Source organism: Hippocampus bargibanti, linkage group LG10, assembly GCF_051943395.1.
Source record: "Hippocampus bargibanti isolate YZ-2025 linkage group LG10, ASM5194339v1, whole genome shotgun sequence".
In the NCBI taxonomy this organism is placed as follows: Eukaryota; Metazoa; Chordata; class Actinopteri; order Syngnathiformes; family Syngnathidae; genus Hippocampus; species Hippocampus bargibanti.
The window spans coordinates 14,585,796-14,606,540 of record NC_142743.1 but is presented as its reverse complement, the minus strand read 5'-3'; the positions used below and the strand labels follow the sequence as shown (position 1 = coordinate 14,606,540).

The 20,745-nt window shown below is 40.9% G+C and overlaps 1 protein-coding gene across 1 annotated transcript; it reads left to right on the top strand.

Moving 5' to 3' along the window:
* The first annotated feature begins 1,275 nt into the window (after window positions 1-1,275).
* micall1a (MICAL-like 1a) lies at window positions 1,276-20,726 on the top strand. Its single transcript, XM_089007178.1, has 16 exons — window positions 1,276-2,071; window positions 8,226-8,274; window positions 10,375-10,516; window positions 11,057-11,157; window positions 12,221-12,351; window positions 13,617-14,212; window positions 14,288-14,348; window positions 14,527-14,939; window positions 15,108-15,451; window positions 15,522-15,656; window positions 16,581-16,707; window positions 16,871-16,961; window positions 17,114-17,187; window positions 18,686-18,800; window positions 19,531-19,577; window positions 20,272-20,726. Exons 1-16 carry the CDS (start codon window positions 1,926-1,928, stop codon window positions 20,397-20,399), a joined length of 2,700 nt encoding a protein of 899 aa, XP_088863304.1. The 5' UTR covers window positions 1,276-1,925; the 3' UTR covers window positions 20,400-20,726.
* Window positions 20,727-20,745: the final 19 nt, after the last annotated feature.

Sequence of the window (20,745 nt, the reverse complement as noted above, 5' to 3'; positions counted from 1 at the left end):
TATGTGTGTATTAAGAACAAAGTACACTTTAATGTTTGGGTTTTTAACTCAGGCAGTCAATCAAATACAACATTCAAACCTGGCTATTGAGTCGTTATCATGGACTGTCTGTCGCCTCTCTTTTAAGTCAAGCCTGAACTTATTCTGTCTTTGATCGGTGTATTCCACATTTAATCATCTATTTTTTTTAGCAGTCGTCATTTATATATCATTACAATTTGATGCAAGCTCTGCACACACTGTTGTGTTTTCACTCTAGGCATAACTGGAATTCTGCTCTTGTTGGGCCTCACAATAGTAGGACTGTTTGGGTTTGGGACAATGTCCAGGTGAGGTCAGTATTATCTGCCTGTGATATGTTTGGTAAAATTTGGTATAAAACTGTAAAAAAAAAATACTTGTGCCTGTGCATTGTTTGAATGACAATTCTTGTGTGAGATATTAGAAAATATGCTATAAAACCTAATACACTGATACCTCAGCTCACAAGCTTAATTGATTTCCAGAAAGTGTGTGCGAGGCGAAAAGTTCGTCTGCCGAACATGTATTTCCCATAAGAAACCATTAAACATGAGAATCCGTTCCCAGGTCCCCATAAAATATAATTTTCTACTAAATAAGCCTTAAAAGTCGAACATGCTTCGCCATTATCGCCGCCTCCGTGTTCTTCACTGGGCGAAAGGAGACGGCTTTTTTTTAAGGAAAGCGGAACTGTTGCCCCCTTGTGGAAGGGACCTTTACCATTACCTACAGTTCTGAAATTCACACACAAGAGACCGCGATTTTGTCTTCACTCTCCCGCAAAAAAAACGAAAACCAAATAAATTTGGGAATAGCGTTCTACAGTATATTTGCAATTCCCAAATACATCCGTGAGTGGTAGCGAATGAGTTGATATTCTATTTTAAGTACAGTACACATGTGATCTCGCCCTTGGGTATCCAAATGTAACATGTAAAAGGTGAACTAAAGAAAAGATGACACATTAAAGCTTTCTACGTACTACGTACAGTACTATTTTTAATCTTCAAACGCATTTTTTATCACACCTGCTGTCTAGATTAGCCACAAATCTTTTCCGATAAACCGACACTCGAAATAACAAATTAGGATCTAGTACATCATGTAAATATTGTATTTATTTTCTGATACGCGATTTAAGGATTTCTTCTTCCGGATGACCCGCTGCCCTCTTTCGGGAATCTTTCCGAAGCAGGACGTTTTGATCTCGCGTGGTTTCGTAATATCGCGTGAATGACCAATGGGCGTTTTGTCTCTCCGTGGCGCCCCCGGTAGGGTGCGGTACGGAATCAAACAGCGTGACATTGTCGGGGTTAAAGGGTTGCCAACTGTACAGTCCAGACAAACGAGGATGCAATGACATTGGCAACGAGTTTATGTGGGAATTTTTAACAACGGACTTTTGCTTTCAGACAACGCCGCTGTCGGAGACGGTGCAAAAAAAGAAAACGTTTTTCGCGGTCCACCGCTCGAACTGTGTGAGGAAAATTGTGAGCCCTGTTTGGATTGGAATTGAACGATCGTTGACATTTCTAACGCCGAATTGACATTTTAAAGAAGCACGGCGAACTGACTGGGACGCTGCTAGCCTGCTAGCAAAGTTGGCTGCTCTAAGAACTTTAACGCTGGTAAGCTTGGAGCTAGCAACTTAGGATATCAGCTGTGCACTACCCTCTGCTTGCTTGGAAGTAGGGTCCAGCGACGATATCAACGTTGCCGCAATGACCCATGAGTTCAGGTGATTTGGGGAGTGCAATGTAATATTTACTGACAAAAAGTTGGCGACTGTATTGTTTGGCTCGTTCTCGCAGCGTCGCATCGTTAGTTAAAAGTGACGTATCGCCGCCCCTGTCGCCCCTCGGCGAAACTCTTCTGATGACTGACTCCAAAAACACTTCGGAACGATGATGGGATCTTTAAAGGCTCTCCAGGAGTGGTGTCGGATACAATGTGAAGATTATCACGATGTGGAAATCAAGGACATGTCGACGTCCTTTCGGGACGGCTTGGCATTTTGTGCCATCATCCACCGCTACAGACCAGAGTTGATGTAAGTACACATTCCAGTGGTTGTGTAAATAAAACAGGACAGTATTCAACTCAACCAGCCATTTAGCTCAGCTTGGAATTCTAACGATTCTGGATCCCCATTTCTGAGAAATGCAAGATTTTGCTTTCGGCTTTTCCCTTCAGTGGTCGCCACAGCGAATCAGTCTCCTCCATCTTCAGAGGTTTTATTTGCGTCTTTGGTTTATTTAGCCAAGCTTTTACGTCGGATGCCCGGCACAATGAGACACTGGCTTGTGTGCCCTAGTGGCTGCAGAACAAGCCACTCTATGAACTGAATAAAAATGAAGATGCTCAGTAAAAGGCTCCCAAACAAAATGATGCAAAAATATCCAAAATACAAATCCAGTTTAAGATAGTAAAAATCGAAAACTGATCAGTGTAAAGAAGTGTTGCACCAGTTTGTTATGAGATTACCTTTTTCTTTAAAAAATATGGACAGAAGTGTTATTAAGTTCAATGTGAAGTAGGTCACAACAATTGTAGTCACATTTGGTGTGTGGTTTCTGTTGTGTATAATTTTTTTTCATGTACCAAACCATTCTGACAGTGATTTATTTTGACAGCCTTAGTGTTTGGTGCGTCCCTTCTCGACGAGAAAGTGTAAATGTAAAATACTGTACACACTGGTCCCGTTGTAAGAATTGGATGAAGTTGTGTGCATGCTATTGAACCAAACATTTAGGGAAGTTTGGAATTGCTGTGAGAATTATTCCACTTTTGTTTTCAAGACCCCTAGTAGACATGTGAGTATTCACCAATACTGAGTATTGATACCTGGAATATATTTGAGATGTAAAATTTCATTTAACACAATGACGAAAAAAAAATATTGTGAACAACTCCCTTTCTTTCCCATGCTGTTGTGTGAAAACCGCAGCAGTACATCTGCACCTAATGCCAGATGGGTTTTTTTTTCGATTAAATATTAGTAGTAGTATCAGAAGCCGCCACGAAACTTGAAAACCTAAAATAAGGCCCGGCCCGTACATAGCAACGATTCTTGCCCAAACCATGTATTTTGTTTTTCTACTTTCATTCCTTTCATCACTTTGCTGCTGTGAAATGTAAATTTCTCCACTGTGAGACTAATAAAGGCATATCCAATCCAATCCAAATGATGATATGTTTGTTGTAATTCATTCATATGGAAACCAGATGCAACTGGATCCAAAATTAAAACAGTAACATACTTCATGAATTGTAGTTTTGTACGCCAATTAATCGGATAACTTTTAAAACCAGCACAGAGAAATGTGTCAATGTTGGGAAATGGTTATCCTCAAGACAAAATGCGTGATAAATGTGCTAGTTTAGTACGGAGCAGCATATCAAAGCAGTCCCCAAATTCTACTGGCGGCATACCACAACAAAACCACTTGGTGCCATTTGCACACACTAATTTTAATTACTGAGTCACACAGATGCACCATCTGCGCCACATTTTTTAGTGTAACCAAGCACCTGACACACCAACCTGAACTGTTATACACATTGGTTGGGAACTCAATGTGCTGTAATTAACACATCTTGACAAGCTTTTTGTCTCCCGGAACAATTCACCACTTTCTGCCTTCATAAACACGCATAGACACACATTCGATGGAAGACGAAAACATGGTCAGTGTTGAGTGCTTTGTGATGGCTGTCCCTTTCCGCATCGGATGTATTTGAGTTGTTGGAACAGAAGATGTGAAGGTGTGAGTCACAGTGTTAAAGAATCAGATCAGAATCAGATGACCCCATACTATTAATAATCCCAGCCATCTGAGTCAGCAGTCATGTGCTGTCAACTGGCTCATCTAAATAGAACATAACCACCAATTAATCACTTGTTTCAGTCACACATTCAATTATTTGAATGGAAGTTGTTACGGTATGTCATCATGCAGTTAATTACCATTACTCAATTGCAGTGAATACCAGATGGCAAATAAGGGTCAAATGTTGACGGCGGGCCACTGTGTGTAAAAATGTATTGCTATAATGATAGGAAATATTTGTTTTATATCAATATTTATCTTGACAGTGCAGTGCTGAAGTGCCAGAAGTCATGTCTATTTCTGTAAGCAGCAAAAGCCGATTTTTGAGTGACAGTCTCTGCTGCATTTCGTGTGTGTGCGTGTGTGTGTGTAGGAGGTGGGGGGACATGGACAGCTTTTTTTATTTGAAAAAGCTCTGTTGTAGGGTTATCAGCCAGTATCTCTCCTTGGTTTCTCGGTTGGGGTTTCTTTTGCACACCAACTCACCACATAGGATTGCCATACCACATCCTACACATCCACTCACATTGTGTATGACCAAGATCTGATCCAAGCTACTCCAGCTATTTAGTGGTTATTTATTATACTGGAATCATTCCCATAGCCTCAATACTGACTGAGGAGGTGTGCGATGTTTATGAATATTTTTATTAAAAAAAAAAACCTGAAACATCTTTGAAAGAAGTACAGTGATACCTCGGCTTACGAACGCTATAGCTAATGAACTTTTCGCTTTACGAATGTTAAGTTTGTGAGAATATAATCTTGGCATACAAACTATTTTTCGGGAAACACACGGAGCGCCACAATGAGTGATGTGTCGTTCGCTGACGAGACGGTTCTTGGAGCTCCTGAAATGGCAGCCGGGTTTTTTTTCCCTCTATTCCCCACCCCCAGTTTTTGTTAAAGTCGCACGTGATTGGTCAAGATCCGTAGTAGAGGAGGGAGGGGACACACGCAGCAGGACACACGCAGCCGGGAGGTGTTACAGAAACACACACACACAAAAAGGGAGACGACAGATCTTGAAACAAAAGTGAAAAAAAAACTAAAGTGAAATGGTGAGAAAATGGATAGAAAACAGTGAAATTTGGACTCGTTTCAACATTATTGATAGTTCAAACGCTGAGTGTAGACTGCAAGATTAAAATATCCAATCAGGCTCCACAAATAGCCCGCACAAGCCATCTGTACAATTTGAAGAGAAAATACAAGCAAGGGAACCAGCTATTAATGAAGTTTCTAGTGTGTTTGCCTGCATCTGTTGCTGTTGCAATATCACAACTTTTAATATGTACAACCCAGAGCTCCTTGAGACGCATTATGCAAAAAGCTATCCATTCCATCAAGCCATCGACAACCATCACAAAGATAAATAAAATGACTTTATTATAGAGTACAGTTTATTTCTTTAATTACAATACCATAGCACATTTATTATCCATGAAATAAGGTATATTGTGTGTAGTTTTGAAAATTATTATTATTATGGGGACCTGGGAACGCATTATTCTCATTTTAATGGTTTCCTATGGGAAATTAACATTTGGAATACACACTTTCTGCCTTACACACTTTCTGGGAACCAATTAATTTCGTAAGCCAAGGTATCACTGCGAGACTAATAAAGGCAAATCCAATCCACTGTACAAAGTACAGATGACGGCTGAAGAAACCTTTTCATCGATGGACCACTCCTGTACGACTGTGAGCTTACACAGACATACCCCAACCATCTGTATGTGTTGGCATTAAATGAGTGGGTTTTTACAATTTTTTTTTTTTTTACGTTTTGAATTTAAATTACAGTAAAGTCTCGTTATATCGATATCGGATATATCGATAGTCCCGGTTATATCGATACTATTTCTATGCACGCACAGAGAAAATTACATGCAAACAGGGTCGGATATATCGATAGTCCCGGTTATATCGATATTTTTTCGGACTTCCTTGAATATCGATATAACGAGACTTTACTGTAGTTCAAAACTGATACATGGGGGGTGGATCACCCTTGTCTTTTTCACTCAGTATTTGCTGAAAATTGTTTCGTCGTCCCAATTTCTGATTACGTGATCACATCAGAATATTAGTTCCTCGCTGATATGAGGCGATTGGTGTTTCTTTCTACTGTGGTCCATAAAACGAGAAAAAAACTGCAAACATCCCTGGGGTAACTAAGTCAATAAAAATTTCTGAAGTATCACAGTTTAGAAGGGTGAGGTAGTCAGCTTTTGAGCTCGCTTCCATTTGTTTCCCAGCATGGGCTCCCTCTTTAGCCCCCAACGTGTGTGTAGTAGCTGCAGTCACCCAGATCGGCTCGCTCCGATCCAGACAGCCAGCCTGTCAAAGTAATCTGCAGCCAAGGCCTCTGCCTGTCAAACTGGATTTACTTCTCTAATATGGGTGGTGGCCATTGTAGTGAGCTTCTGAAGCCACTTTGTTCTCATTGAGTTTCAGAGTTGTGTGAAGAAGTTTACATATGTCATGAGCATAAACATGATATTCTCTATTAGTTTGGGATTTTTAATTATCAGAATCACACATTTGCAAATATTAAAGTAATGGTAATTAAGTGCACGAGTTGGAGTTTATTTTGGGATTTTGTGTTATCCATACAGAATCAAAACCTGTTTAAAATCTACACAACCATCTCCATTATTATCTGACACGTCTCCTGGGAAGTGCAAAGAACAGCTAAAATGTCATGATAGATGCACAATATAGGATATTTTGGAGGGCTCATCCACCCATCCATCCATTTTCCGATTGTTTTATCGTCAAGGCTCGCTGGCGATGCTGGAGCCTCTACCAGACATCTTCTGGGACACCTTGAACCAGTTGCCCACAATCGCAGGGCACACACAGATTAACAACCATCCGTGCTCACACTCACAAATACGGACAATTTGAGTATTCCATCAACCTGCTGTCTGTTTTTGGATGTGGGAGGAAACTGGAGTACCCTGAGAAAACCCACACAGGCCAGGAAAGAACATGCAAACTCCATACAGGAAGGCCGGAGCGAAGGTTGAACCCATGCCTCAGCACTATGAAGTTGATGCGCCAACCACTAGAACACCTGGCTACCTGATGCGGCTTATGACCATTTTAATAATAGATTGATCTGTTATCATTTTGTTGATGAAGGGGATTTTAAAAAACGTTTCATTTCCATCCCTTTATTCAGAAGATGAAGATGATTTCACGTTGGTAGTGGACACAATGTACAAACACGTATTATAATTTACTTCATGGCTTGGCGGTATAGTATCATCAAATGGGCAAATATGTCGATGTTTGCTCTCCAAAGTCAACAATGATGTTTTCAAGTAAGTCAACAGTAAAATTCAATTTTAGTGTCGATCCGGACTTAGTCGACCATTTTGAAAACAGCAGTCTGTGAATGGCATTCAGAGGTTTGATTCGGATGCACAAAACAGGGTTAGATGGAGGACACTGATTCGCTGTGGCGACCCCTGAAGGGAACAGCTTCTACACAGATTAAAAGGGTGTATCGTATGATATACATATACTGTATAAATTATCACACCCACAGTTGCCACCTCGCCCAAAATAAATTGCAATGAAGCACAGTCACGGTGGCTTGGTTTGTTTGAGAGGGTGCAGTTCAAAGACAGTCTTCCATTATCAAGAACAGAATTGGCAGCACAGTTACTGAATGTGAAAAAGACTCATCAAGACTAGGCCTTAAATTGAACAGTGACGCCAATCGCTGTTTTTGTTCTTGTGAACATTTTGAACTCGTGAACACAGGTCACTTGTGTGAGCTTGCCCTGGGGCGTTGTCCTTCCTACGATTTCCACCTCGGTCATCTCTGAAAGTCCTCTCACTGTCCCCCCCCCCCCCCCCCCCCCCCCCCCCCGCTTAAGTGTTATTTATTAGACTTCTACACTCCTCTTCATCCAGGAACACTTTAGATATTTTTCACTTGAAAGCAGGATGTTTACTGGTGAGAGCCTGGCTTCCTAGCTCCTGGCCCTTTGTAATCATCATGGCACCACCGGCAATTTTTCCCTTTTGTCCTTTTTCCGCAGCCTGGATCATTGTTGTGTTGTTTAGTTTTGCAGTACCACTTGGTCACAGTTCCAAATCTTAACTGCTTAGCAGATCTGTCCATCATGCAGTTCAAACACCTTTTTAGGAGGTTCTCAACGGAATTAAGTCACGTAATAGCTGCTGCACGAGTCTTGGTAAATTTGCCCAGTTATGCTTTGACTGACAAACTGATGTTTGGTGTGTGTGTGTGCGTGTGTGCGTGTGTGTGTGTGTGTGTGTGTGTGTGTGTGTGTGTGTGTGTGTGTGTGTGTGTGTGTGTGTGTGTGTGTGTGTGTGTGTTACTCATTGCAGAGACTTTGACTCACTGTCTAAAGATGACGTCTATCAGAACAACCGACTGGTAAGTTAATTCCTTACGTGAAGATGTTTGCCATGTACTCTCCATCTGCAAGCCAAAAAAAATCCTAAATTCCCTTGAGGAAAGGAGAGTATAGTGGTCAGAAATAGTGGATTCAATGAACATTGATTATGTGTCACAAGAAATGAAAAATCCCTGTTATGAATCATTACATGTGTTTGGGGCATTTGTCCATGCTATTTTCAGAATGTCATTTCTGTTTTTATGAAAGGATCCAAAGCAATGGAGAAATTTTACAGTAAAGTCTCGTTATATCGATATTCAAGGGAGTCCGAAAAAATATCGATATAACCGGGACTATCGATATATCCGACCCTGTTTGCATGTAATTTTCTCCGTGCGTGCATAGAAATAGTATCGATATAACCGGGACTATCGATATATCCGATATCGATATAACGAGACTTTACTGTATTTTAGCCGTATGTCACCACGTTATAGCCACGGGACATTTTCAAAGAAAGTGGCAACACAGATGTATTTTTTTAAACTCTTCTTGGCTTTAAACATTGTTCAACACTTATGATAATAATAATACATTACATTTTAAGCGTCTTTAAAAGCTCTCAAGGACACTTTACAGTCACAGACAAGCATAGGTACTATAATAAATAAAATACAATCACAAATAAAATGCAATAAATAAAATACAATTATAAATAGAAACAAGAGAGAGAGCTACATAGAAAATGCAATTTTAAATAGGTGGGTTTTGTGATGGGACTTGAGGGTGGGAAGAGAATCGATGTTAATCGATGTCACATAAAATAATTACACAGGGATGTCCCAAAGCCTCTCAAAGTCTCTCTTCGTCCCAAGAGGCAAATGCAGTGCAGCCTTAAAAATAATGATAATTATACATTGTATTTACATAAGCGTCTTTCAAAACTCTGAAGGGAACTTTACAGGTACAAGATAAGAACATTTTTTTCCTGTGGGTGAGCAGCGGCAGCCAGACGCGCCGGCGTTCACTGGAAATGTACACCACTAACTTAAATATAAAATGGGCACAATAACATTCAAATAAAGTAAAACTATTCACCATTTGATAACAATACTCTGATCTGATCCTAGCTTTAGTTGTACAAAATGGAGGATTACTATATGTGTATGGATAACCAGTTTCTTGCGTAATAGTTGTATTAAGTTCATCCTGTCTACTTGATATCTTATTTAAAACAGATAAATCAGTTTAAATCAGTTTCTTACGTGTTGGGGAGATGCATGGAATTTTTATACTGTATATACTGCAACTCTCCAAGGGGCTATCGATGGCCAGAAACTGAATCTGTTTGCTAAAGAACCAGACACAAAATCTGATGACTAAGTGAGAGCAAGTCGTTCATTTTATCCCCGAGGCTTAAGCATGACTAAGTCCTTTATGACTGCAAACGGGGAGCACATGCAACCATTTAGGTCTTTTTCTTTTCTGTACTTTCACAAACCCCCGCCTGCTACGTTATCATTTCCAACAAATCGTGCCACAAACAGTAGGCCCACGTTCAACCTCTTCACAAGATTGTTGTCACATGTCTAACCATCATGCGATCACCATTTGTAATGGTTTGTTGCGGTCGCATGCAATTTGTTGGGTTCGGAGGAGGTTGCTCTTTAGAAATGATAGAATTTATCCCAGCGGTTGCTATGAAATGCATACTTGCAAACATATTTACAATACATTTTCGATGGATTAATTTTCTTACAATCCCGTTCTGTACTTTTGCTCTGTCCCGCCTTTTGGTATGTGCAGTAGTTTACTGCCGTGTGTGTTAAGTTTCTGGACGTAAATGCCTGCCCAGGGTCACATGGTATCTGAGATGTTATGTAACAGGAGCAGGCCTCTAATTTCTACTGCATGGCACCTTGTAGCCAAAGAACAAAGCACACCTTTATCACCAGTTAATGGTTGTGTAACACGCCAATGGTTAGCAAAGTAGTTTTTAAGTCCAACGTATTTACTGTTGGCCAAGAATGAGCTTGTGTTATTGTTTCCATTTATAGGCCTGCTCTCAGGATGATTACAAATTGTTGCCAAAGACAAATGAGAGACTTGTGTTGGCCATTTCCTTGTTGGTTCCATAGGCCTTTGAAGTGGCTGATGCACAGCTTGGGATACCTGCGCTGTTGGATCCGGAAGACATGGTATCCATGAAGGTTCCTGACCGGCTCAGTGTCATAACTTATGTTTCCCAGTACTACAACTTCTTCAATAACAAGTTTCAAGGTTAGTGCAATATTGTTTTGCTAATTGACATCACATATGAGAAGCGCTACAGCACATCAGAACAATTTCCTTGACAGAGATGATCATTCTTAATTTTGAACGAGATAGTCGCACAGGTGACATCATGGTGCTGTAGTGGTTACCACATCTGCCTCACAGTCAAGACATTCTGGGCTCTGCATTTTAGGTTGTGGCCTTCCTGTGCAAAGTTTGCATGTTTTCCCTGCAATCCAACTTAGTCCTACATATCAAAAATACACACACACACACACACACACACACACACACACACACACACACACACACACACACACACACACACACACACACACACACACACACACACACACACACACACACACACACACACTGTAGGTCACTGATGTCAAAGTCAAGGCCCAAGTGCGAAATCTGGCCTGCCACATCATTTTATTTGTGCGTTCTTTGGAACGCAACAACTCACTCATCCTCGTCTGTGACAGTTTACTCAATGACCATCCAGTTTACAGTATATGATGAGCTCATCATTTACTCCTGCAGGCAACCCTGCCTGTGCAAAGAGGCTTGGTTCTGTTAGTCAAAATGAGCACGCACCAAAAAGGCCACTGACTCCACTCGAGGACAAAGGCGTTGAGTCTGAGGTAAGTGTAACACCTAAGGAAAATTTGAAAGCATGTTAAGACAGACAAATAGGACTTTTCGTGCATGTGCTAGTTGTGATTTCTGGGGCCAAAAAACAACAACAACTGCACACTTTCCTTTTCAGGTTAGCTGTGTCATTTAGAAGAAGAATAAACACACTAAATCTTTGTCCAATATTTTCGTGCAGACCTCGTGGGTTCGCAATAAAAATGTTGTGGGTATTTGTGGGTAATATCATGTGCTATGCAAAATCCCATTCTCACTTTTTCTGACGTTCTCTATGAGGACGACACGAGTGGAAGTCCATAAAGATAGTTTGTGTATCCTGTCTCTCTTCTCTGCCATCATCTTCTTTCCTGCATCCCACATTCCCATGTACCGGCGCCATTGTTTCTTCAGGTGGAAATTCATTCCACTCCCTTTTCATGTACTTCCCACTCCCCAAATATGACCCTCCTTCCACTCTCTGTTCCTGACCCCGGGCAGTAAGAAAGGTGGTGGGAGGGGGTGGGGGGTGCGGGCGATGCTAAGAGATGAAAGTAAAACAGATAGGTTGGTCTTTTGATCCTGCTCTTGTAGATAATACAGTAGTGGTGTATTCCCCTAACAATGTGTGGCGTGCTTCGGAAGTAGTTGTTGCTAATCACTAATCTTCTCTACCCTGATTAAAAAAAAAACCCTCAAGTTATATTTGTATGTTTGAGCTTCTTAATGCAACTAACTCGAGCTGGGTGGTGTTTTTTTGAATTTGTTTTCAGATCATTAGGAAACCGTTGGTGTATTTTATCTCAATTAAGGGTTGTTTTAAAAATCAGCTGTTGGTATTTATTTATTTTTCTACATTTTGAATGATAACGCTGTTGAATGAAGCAGTAGATAACACAGAAAGTAGTTGTAGTGAAGTTCATGCAATGAAGAATCAACATCCTCAAATCCTGACTCCATGTTTGTTCTTCCCCTCCTTCATTACTCTGCACTCCCCCCCACCCACACCCCCATGATATCTCTTCCCTGTCATCTGCCTGCAAATTACGTTGGGGTTTCTTGCACTCGCCGTGTCAGACAAAGGTGGTGGGCCTGGAAGTATCAAAGCGGGCAACACTCAGCAGTACCTGCGCTGCCTGTCAGCAGCACGTTCATTTGGTGCAACGTTTTTTGGTGGACGGCAGGCTGTACCATCGAAACTGCTTCAGGTAGGACTGACCTGCCACGGGTCAATTTAATTCAGGGGAAATATCGCATCATTACAAATGTGGGTTATGATAATCACAAATTTATAATGATTAATTTAAACTGTTATTGTAAATAATCACTAATAAGTGTATTCTACTGTATTTTTACACCAGATCACCCTGAAACTAAAGTAGGGCCATAAACCAATGATTAAAAAATAAACAAACACCTTTTGTAATAAAGATTGTTTTTATTTCCCTGACACAGGTAACATTGCAAGGGTTTTGATCAAATGGCTAATGTCTGCTCTTAATGACTATCGCCAGGCACAGCAAAACAAGGGTTGTTTAATAATAATAATAATAATAATAATAATAATAATAATAATAATAATAATAATACATGTCATTTATAAGCGCCTTTCAAAACTCTCAAGGTCACTTTACAGTCGCAGGATAAGTTTTTCTGTGGGTGAAGCTGGCTTGCTAATAAATAGCTAATAGCCAGGTAGATAGCTAATAGATAGCTAGCATAAAGTGAGCCTCTATTTCAATACGTCTATGTTTTTGTCCTTCCTTCTATCACGTGTGTTCGGTGACTCACACACTACATCTTTTTATGGCTTAAAACACAGCAAACTGGTGCAATATATTATCTGAAGAGGCTCAGAATGTCCTGGTGCGGGTCTGTATTCTTCTGAATTACATTTAGTCCTTCCAATCAAATTTGGACCTCAAAATTAAAGCTAGTGAAAATTGAAATATGTATGGAGTTAGTGTCCACTATTGAATTTGAAGTGTCTGTATAAAATTCACTAACATTGGAAAAGAGGACGGGCTCACTCAGTGTCTATTCAAGATCAAACCGAATGGTATGATGCAATCAAGGCCAAGCCTCTCAAGTCCTTCCACACAGAACTCGTTCAAACATGTCTTTTTTCACCCGCAGAAAAATATATCCTGTGACTGTAACGTGTCCTTGACAGTTTTGAAAGGCCCTCATAAATTAAATTAATAATTATTATTATTGTTGTATCCTATTTTCCCGGTTCAAAGTAAAAATGGTTGGTTGTTTTCCTACATTGCCAGCTTATAATAAGAAAAATGTTGGTGACAAAAGTCAGTTGTTCACTTATAAATGAGTTGACCAGGCGACATTTACCAAGACTCAGACATATGCTGTGTTTACATTTGACACATATGATTATTCGATGTTCATTTCAGTTCATATGTGTATTTTACGTCATTATGTGAATATGAACCTTTTCCTGTGTCTGTTCTTCAAGATGCACTGAGTGTCACAGCACTTTGCTACCTGGATCTTACAAAGTAGGAAGTGATTCTGGGGCTTTGGTTTGCACCCACCACCTTACAAGGCAAGCTGTGGCAAACCAGAATAGCCGGCCAGATCTTAGCAAGAGCCCCATTGCGATCCAATCAATGAGGATGGGTCGCAGCAAGACCCCCCATACCTCAATCCCGGAGACTGACCAGCTCATTACTCCATTCACCGTGGGGGAAGTGAATGACAATAACACACCAGCTAATGTGACTGTTATAGTCACCCCCGTACCAAAGATGGAGGTCTCCTTGGAAGACACGATTTTGCTCAATGACAGCGGACAAGCAGAAAAGAAACACCACCCATCTTCTCCCCCTAACCCTTTTGACGAGAGTGATGAGGAAGATCATGGGCAAGCAATGGTGGAAGACACGGAAGCCAGTAACCAGGCTAACGGTGGCCTTCCCACTAGACCAGTCAATCAAAACGAAGCTGTCACCAGACCAGTGCCAGCGCCTCGCCATGTTTCAGAGCCCAGCCCTCCACCCCGCCCGCCTCCACGGGTGAAGCTACCCCGTACAGCTGACACCCAAGCAGATGGTGCGTGATCAAGATTGCTGAAAAACGATTGAGAGGTGCGAATGAGTGATGCTTACATTTGTTCTGGAATGGCAGGTGATCACCAGAAGCCACCAACCCCTCCCAAACCCAGAGAGAGATCCCAATCTCCAAGAGGGTATGTGACTTTCTCAGGAACCCACTTCTCTTTCTTTGTTTTTTGTGACCTCATCATGATTGGTTTTCTTTGTTTGAACCACATCATACTGTATTAAACGTTGTCCACTTCATGCATTCATTTTTAACGTGTGGTCTTCCTGTTTGTGATGCCTCCATGTGTCTGTCTCACTGTCCAGCTTGTCCAGTGGCACACATAAACCCAAAGACCCACCCTGGCTTGCCTTGGTCCAATCAGAAACCAAGAAGAAGAAACCTCCTCCTCCTCCCCCTACCGGGATGCTAACACCCCCCAACACAGGCTCTGTTTGTTCTCTTAAAGAGGAGTGCCCCAGATCCACTTCACCCTCCAACCCTTTTGAGGACGATGAGGATGAAAAGAACGAAGCTCTGGACGAGGAGGAAGGCAACGCGATTCCAACAGCCCAGGCGGCCAGTCATCCGTGGTACAGCATCACACATGTGGCTGACGCCTCTGGTGCGGACACGCCCACTAGCACAGGAAGCTCCTCCCGCTCGGCCAGCCCAGGAAGTGCCAAAAATAAGAAACGACCAGCCCCTCGTGTGCCACAACCACCTGCTGCGAACCAAGGTTGGAATCTTTTTTGTGTCTTGTGTTTGTGCCCTCCCAAAATCTTTCCATTCTATTCCATATACAGTCAAAGCTGTTTTATTACTGCTCCCTTCGTTTATTCTCACTCGTCCTTGCCTGTTTACCCCTCAGTTCAACCACATTTTGTGCAATCTTCTTGCTCTCCAGCTCTCAGTGTAGAGAGTCTTTCTTCTGGCTCCGAACACAGCTCGTCCCAACCCCGACCGATCTCTGTTGAAGGCAGTGACCAGGAACCCAGTTTCACCAAAAGCGTCTCCGAACCTTCCATCTGTTCACCATCAAGAGCTTTGCCTTCCTCTTCTTCCACTGAGGGCCTTCCTCATTCTTTCTTGGGCCCCAATGCATCTCCCGCAACATCAAATGCAAGCTCTGCGCCTGCCACCCCGCAAGTCAGTCGTAGCCACGAGACCCGAGCGACTGGACCCTCTCCACCACGGCCAGCAACCACCCCCAGCCCATTAGCCTTAGGGGCCACCTCTTCGCACAACAAGGTAACAAACAGGACCATTTACAAATACGGAACATTCATGAAGACAGCTGATTTTTTTTCTCTTTTTTTAGCACACGTGTAAGGAAAATCCATTCAACAGGAAAGTTTCTCCTTTCAGTGGTAAATCCAAAGGCAAACCCCCAAAAGGTCCTCGTCCTTCCAGACCTCCAGCTCCGGGTCATGGCTTCCCGCTCATTAAACGCAAGGTACAAATACATGGCCATTTTTTAAAAGAGAGTACGGGTAACATCCGAGTTACGACCAGGTTACGTTCCGACAAAACGGTCGTAAGTCAAATGGTTTAAGTTGAAATCCATTCAAAATGGCCGACATAAAGTTTACTCGACAGGATAGTATATCATGTCAATCTGTTGTTTTTAAGCAACATTTTCTATTGAATACTATTATATACCAAACTGTTTACAGTTCATTTATAAATTGTCTAACTTTTAGTGTCATTTTTGTCAATTTATATTTCGTATTTTCAATTTTACTGTTTAAATGTTATAGTTACCTTTTAGTGTCGTTTTTATAATTTTTTATTAGCGGTTTTTATTACTGTATAACTGTACCTGTAATATATACAAAACTGTTTACTGTACAGTTCATTTATTTTCTACTTACCTTTTAGTGTCGTTTGTATCATTTCATATTATTGATTTATATTTTATATTTAGATGTTGTATAGTGGTATAAGAAAACACTTATATGTAAAGAATACAGCTGTTGAAAAATCGCTCTCCTTGCTAACGGCCTGAAAAGGTCGCCCGACACACACGCTCGGACTCAGGCAGACCCCAAAGGAAAAGAGCAGTGTACCGTACTACAGGAGATGTTGCCGAGACAGTATCTGCACTGTATAACTACTGTATTGCGTGTAGTCACGCAGTTGATTGCTGTGCAAGTGTGTGACATGCTGGCTGGCCAAAATTGTAGTACACATTGCCGGCTGCTTCCGCGTTGCGGTGCCTGGCGTAGAATTAAAAAAAAAAGGAAAGAAAAGAATAAAAGGGTCTGGCAGTTGTAGTCGTAAGTACGGGTGGTCATAAATCGTGCCGGTCGTGACTTGAATGTCACTTGTATTTCAAATCTGATACTGAAGTGATCTTTGCCATGCAAATACTGACCAGGTGCAGTCAGATCAGTACATCCCAGTGGAAGACATCCATGGGGAAATGAGTCAGCTGGAGATACGGCTGGATGAACTGGAGCTAAGAGGCGTGGAACTGGAGAAGAAGCTCCGAGACAACCCAAATGGTATGAAACAAATTGCGCCAAAACAAAAAAAATAACAGTAAACATTGCACGATTAGACATAAGCATTGACACATTTCCAGGTCAAATTCAATTAACCCGTGTGTATGATGTTATTGATGAACCCGTCGTAGACGCATAGGGATGATTGTATCTGTGCTTTCAGATGAGGATGAAGAGCACCTCTTGGTTGACTGGTTCACACTCATTCACGAGAAACATCAGTTAGTCCGACGTGAAGCTGAGCTGGTTTACACGTAAGCCTCAGAATGCAGCAAGATGCAATTGTTAGAATGTTCCGACCTCAGTATGAAACCACCACCATCCACATTTTCCACCGCGTCCTGTCAGAAAAGGCTGTGTATGTTTTTTACCTTTTGTGACTCATTGTGTTGAATGGTCCTGACAGGGCAAAGCAGCAGAACCTGGAGGAGAGACAGGCGGACGTGGAATACGAACTGAGGTGTCTTCTCAATAAACCAGGTTTGTGGTCTGAGTATTCAAGAAAAGCCTTCTTTTGTTATCCATCTGCATGTTTTAAAGCTGCACCGAAGCTCATCTGCTCCATCTGAGCGGCACTGGAGCCTTCCTGTGTGACAGCACAGGACGGGCCTATTGTGTTTATAAATATCATACTGGCTTGATGTAAATATGAAATATGCTGCATTAATGCTCTCCAGATGTACCATGCCAAACATTACTCAAAAATATCTGTTAAATAATTATGATGCGTTTTATATATACAGTGATACCTTGGCTTACGAACTTTTCGTTTTATGGGCACCTGGGAATCGATTATTCTCATTTTAATGGTTTCCTATGGGAAATAAATTTTTGGGATACACACTTTTTGCCTTACACACTCTATCTGGGAACTACAGTAAAGTCTCGTTATATCGATATCGGATATATCGATAGTCCCGGTTATATCGATACTATTTCTATGCACGCACGGAGAAAATTACATGCAAACAGGGTCGGATATATCGATAGTCCCGGTTATATCGATATTTTTTCGGACTCCCTTGAATATCGATATAACGAGACTTTACTGTAATTAAGTTTGTAAGCCAAGGTATCACTGTACAAGCTTTCATTAAAAAAAATCAGGTGAGAAACCGACTGCTTTTTTTTACGTGTTTTCCATTTTCAGTTTCCAATGTATGTTTATACAACCGTACAAAAAGGTTAAAGAACAACCGACGTCTCCGGACAAGTTGTGTCCATAATTTGTAAAATGGATTCAAATGACTTCTACTGAGCGTATTTTACAATGATTCCACCAGGACACATCAGGAAGTCTTGTTTTTGAGTTGGTAACGAGTCCGTACGTGACGTCACTAAAGGACCGCCCCTGACCGTAAAAAAGACGCATTCTAGCGGTCCTTCTATCACGTCAATGTATTTTACTGTACTTGTTTGGTCTGGGAACCTTGTGTTAAACCCAAAAGCCACCAGAAGGCCAGAAGAGGGCGTCCAAGCGCCATATAAGGAATTTATCAGCCTGTGGAAACGGAGCTGGCCACAGGAGGTCGCCATTTTGTGCCTCTTTTTTTGGGTGAGAGATTTCCCCCCAATGTTGCCTCAAAATGGCACAAATAAATTCTTTAATCGATTGCAAACATGTATGCTTTCCTCTTAAGAACTATTTGAATCATATTCCTAACTGGAGGTATAAAAAGAAAGCATATTCTCCGAATCTGAAGCAATTTTTATGATTCACTAGCAATGCTAGACGTCTTGGCGTGACGTCACGAACTGGGGGCGGGACTTTCTGAAAATGCCCAATTCGCAGCTCCATTTTTTGCAGATTTTGGACACTTTAAGTCATTTTTATTGGTGTTTTGCATTTGACTAAAAATATCATACTGCGTGTTTTGGGTATTTTAGATGCTATAAAACGTTTTTCTGATGTCAGTTAAAAAACAAAAAAGTGACGTCGGTTCTCCTTTAAATGAGTGGATGTTGTCCCTCCCCTCAGAGAAAGATTGGACTGAGGAGGACAAGAGCCGTGAGCAGCAGCTGATGGCTGAGCTGGTCACCATCATTGAACAACGCAATCATATCGTCAACAGCATGGACCAGGATAGGCAAAGGTAATCCCTGACCGTTTTTTTAGCATTTATTTGGCCAAGGCACTCACCTGATAGGTCAACCATACATCAATGAGGGTATTGGGTGCAGAAAGGGCTTAAATCATTCACACACATACAAAGAGAAGGTGCTGAAGAATGAGTGACTCTGTGTCTTTATGTCATATTATTTATTTATTTTTTCTTTTTTTCTTTTTACTTTGTTACTTCCAGGTTCATTGAACGCTGGCGTGTGTGGCTGCCGCTGCTCACCCGCAGAAAAAATATCCTGTGACTGCAAAGTGTCCTTGAGAGTTTTGAAAGGCGCTTATAAATGACATTTATTATTACATTATTATTATTAATATTTTATTATTGACACATGACACTGTATTGATACTGTATTGGTCAGGCAATAGTGACCTCTGCTGTACGTCTAAAATCATTGCAGGTAAACAAATTGTAGTAATAATAATAATAATCCATTTGATTTCTAAGCGCCTTTCAAAACTCTCAAGGTCACTTTACAGTCACAGGATCAGTTTGTAAAACATGCTTACTTACTCAATGTGAACTGATTAGACCTTCTGTCCTCCACAGGAGCATTTACCTGTTGTCTTTGTCACTGTTTGTCGCTGGCATAGATTGATGAACTGTTGTGCTGAATCATTTTTGGAGTGCAAGTGCACCCCAGACACACCTTATTTGGCAATTGCTGGTTATACTGTCAAATCTAACAACACATTTCTCACAGAGATGAAGAGGAAGATAAGTTCATGGAGGCCGTGCTGAAGAAAAAAGGTGGGATCGCACACCTGCTTGATGTGTTGTGATGCCATTGATATGGAAGTATAGTCATGGCCAAATGTTTTGACATTGACTCCAGTTTTTGTTGTCATTTTAAAATAGATTTACAGCTGATTTTTGGCTTGCAGAGACCCTTCCTTAGGTGCTGTACAATAGGCATACCAACATTTTGGGGCATTAAGGCCATCCTGCATCAATTGAATTTGTTTGTTGTATTCGTCATCTCATACCTGTATGATACTATAACGTCGTAAATGTGCAGGTCATATGTAATAAAATCAATACACCTATAATTTTGAAAATTTGACATAAAAAGATGCGAATATAAAAATTACAAAAGTGATATCAAATAAAATTCAATGATAAAACGGGCAAAATACATTTTCTAAGTCTACAAAAAAACATGGCTATCACTCAAGGTGATGTTTTTCACAATACATTTTTGGAGCCTGTTCTTTTAGAATGTGTCTTTTTAAAAAGTGCAAGAGCAGCGAAACCAGTCCAAAGTTTGTGCATGGCTCTTTCTCCCCTAATAATTCCCCTAAATATTGGGATAACTTTGGCTATGTTCATTGTATCATGGAACACTGTTTTTTACTTTTTCAGTATTTTAAGTGTTGAACATAAATATTTATTTCATATTTACATATTCTCTTCTCTATTAACTTTCAACTCCCTTGTTCATCAGACTTCCACAAAGAGTTGGATGGAGACCACCAGAAGAAAAAAGGCTCAAAATTCAAACCCATGAAGGTTCTGAGGAGACTGAGTCAGAAGGGAGAACCTGGAAAAAGTCCTCGCAACGACAACAGTTGATCCACACAAAACAATGTTGAAATGTTCTCAAAGACTCTCATGAAATGCCACACGTGCGGATCCGATTTTTAGAAATGGTAAAACGACACTTTTTTAAAAGCCCTGTGTTAATTTATATTTGAATGTGCGTCATGTGTTTTGTCATAAGGTGGGAATGATAAGGTGCATAACTGCCATGTCTTTACTGTAACTCTTTATATTGTATACGTTATCTCACTCACTGAATTAAGGCGGTTGTGCCGTGTCAATGTTTTTTTTTTAAATTTCCACGAGAAAATACAAATGATGGTAAAACTGGAAGGCAGACAAATAAAGCAAATTCACATACATGACTACTATTTATTTT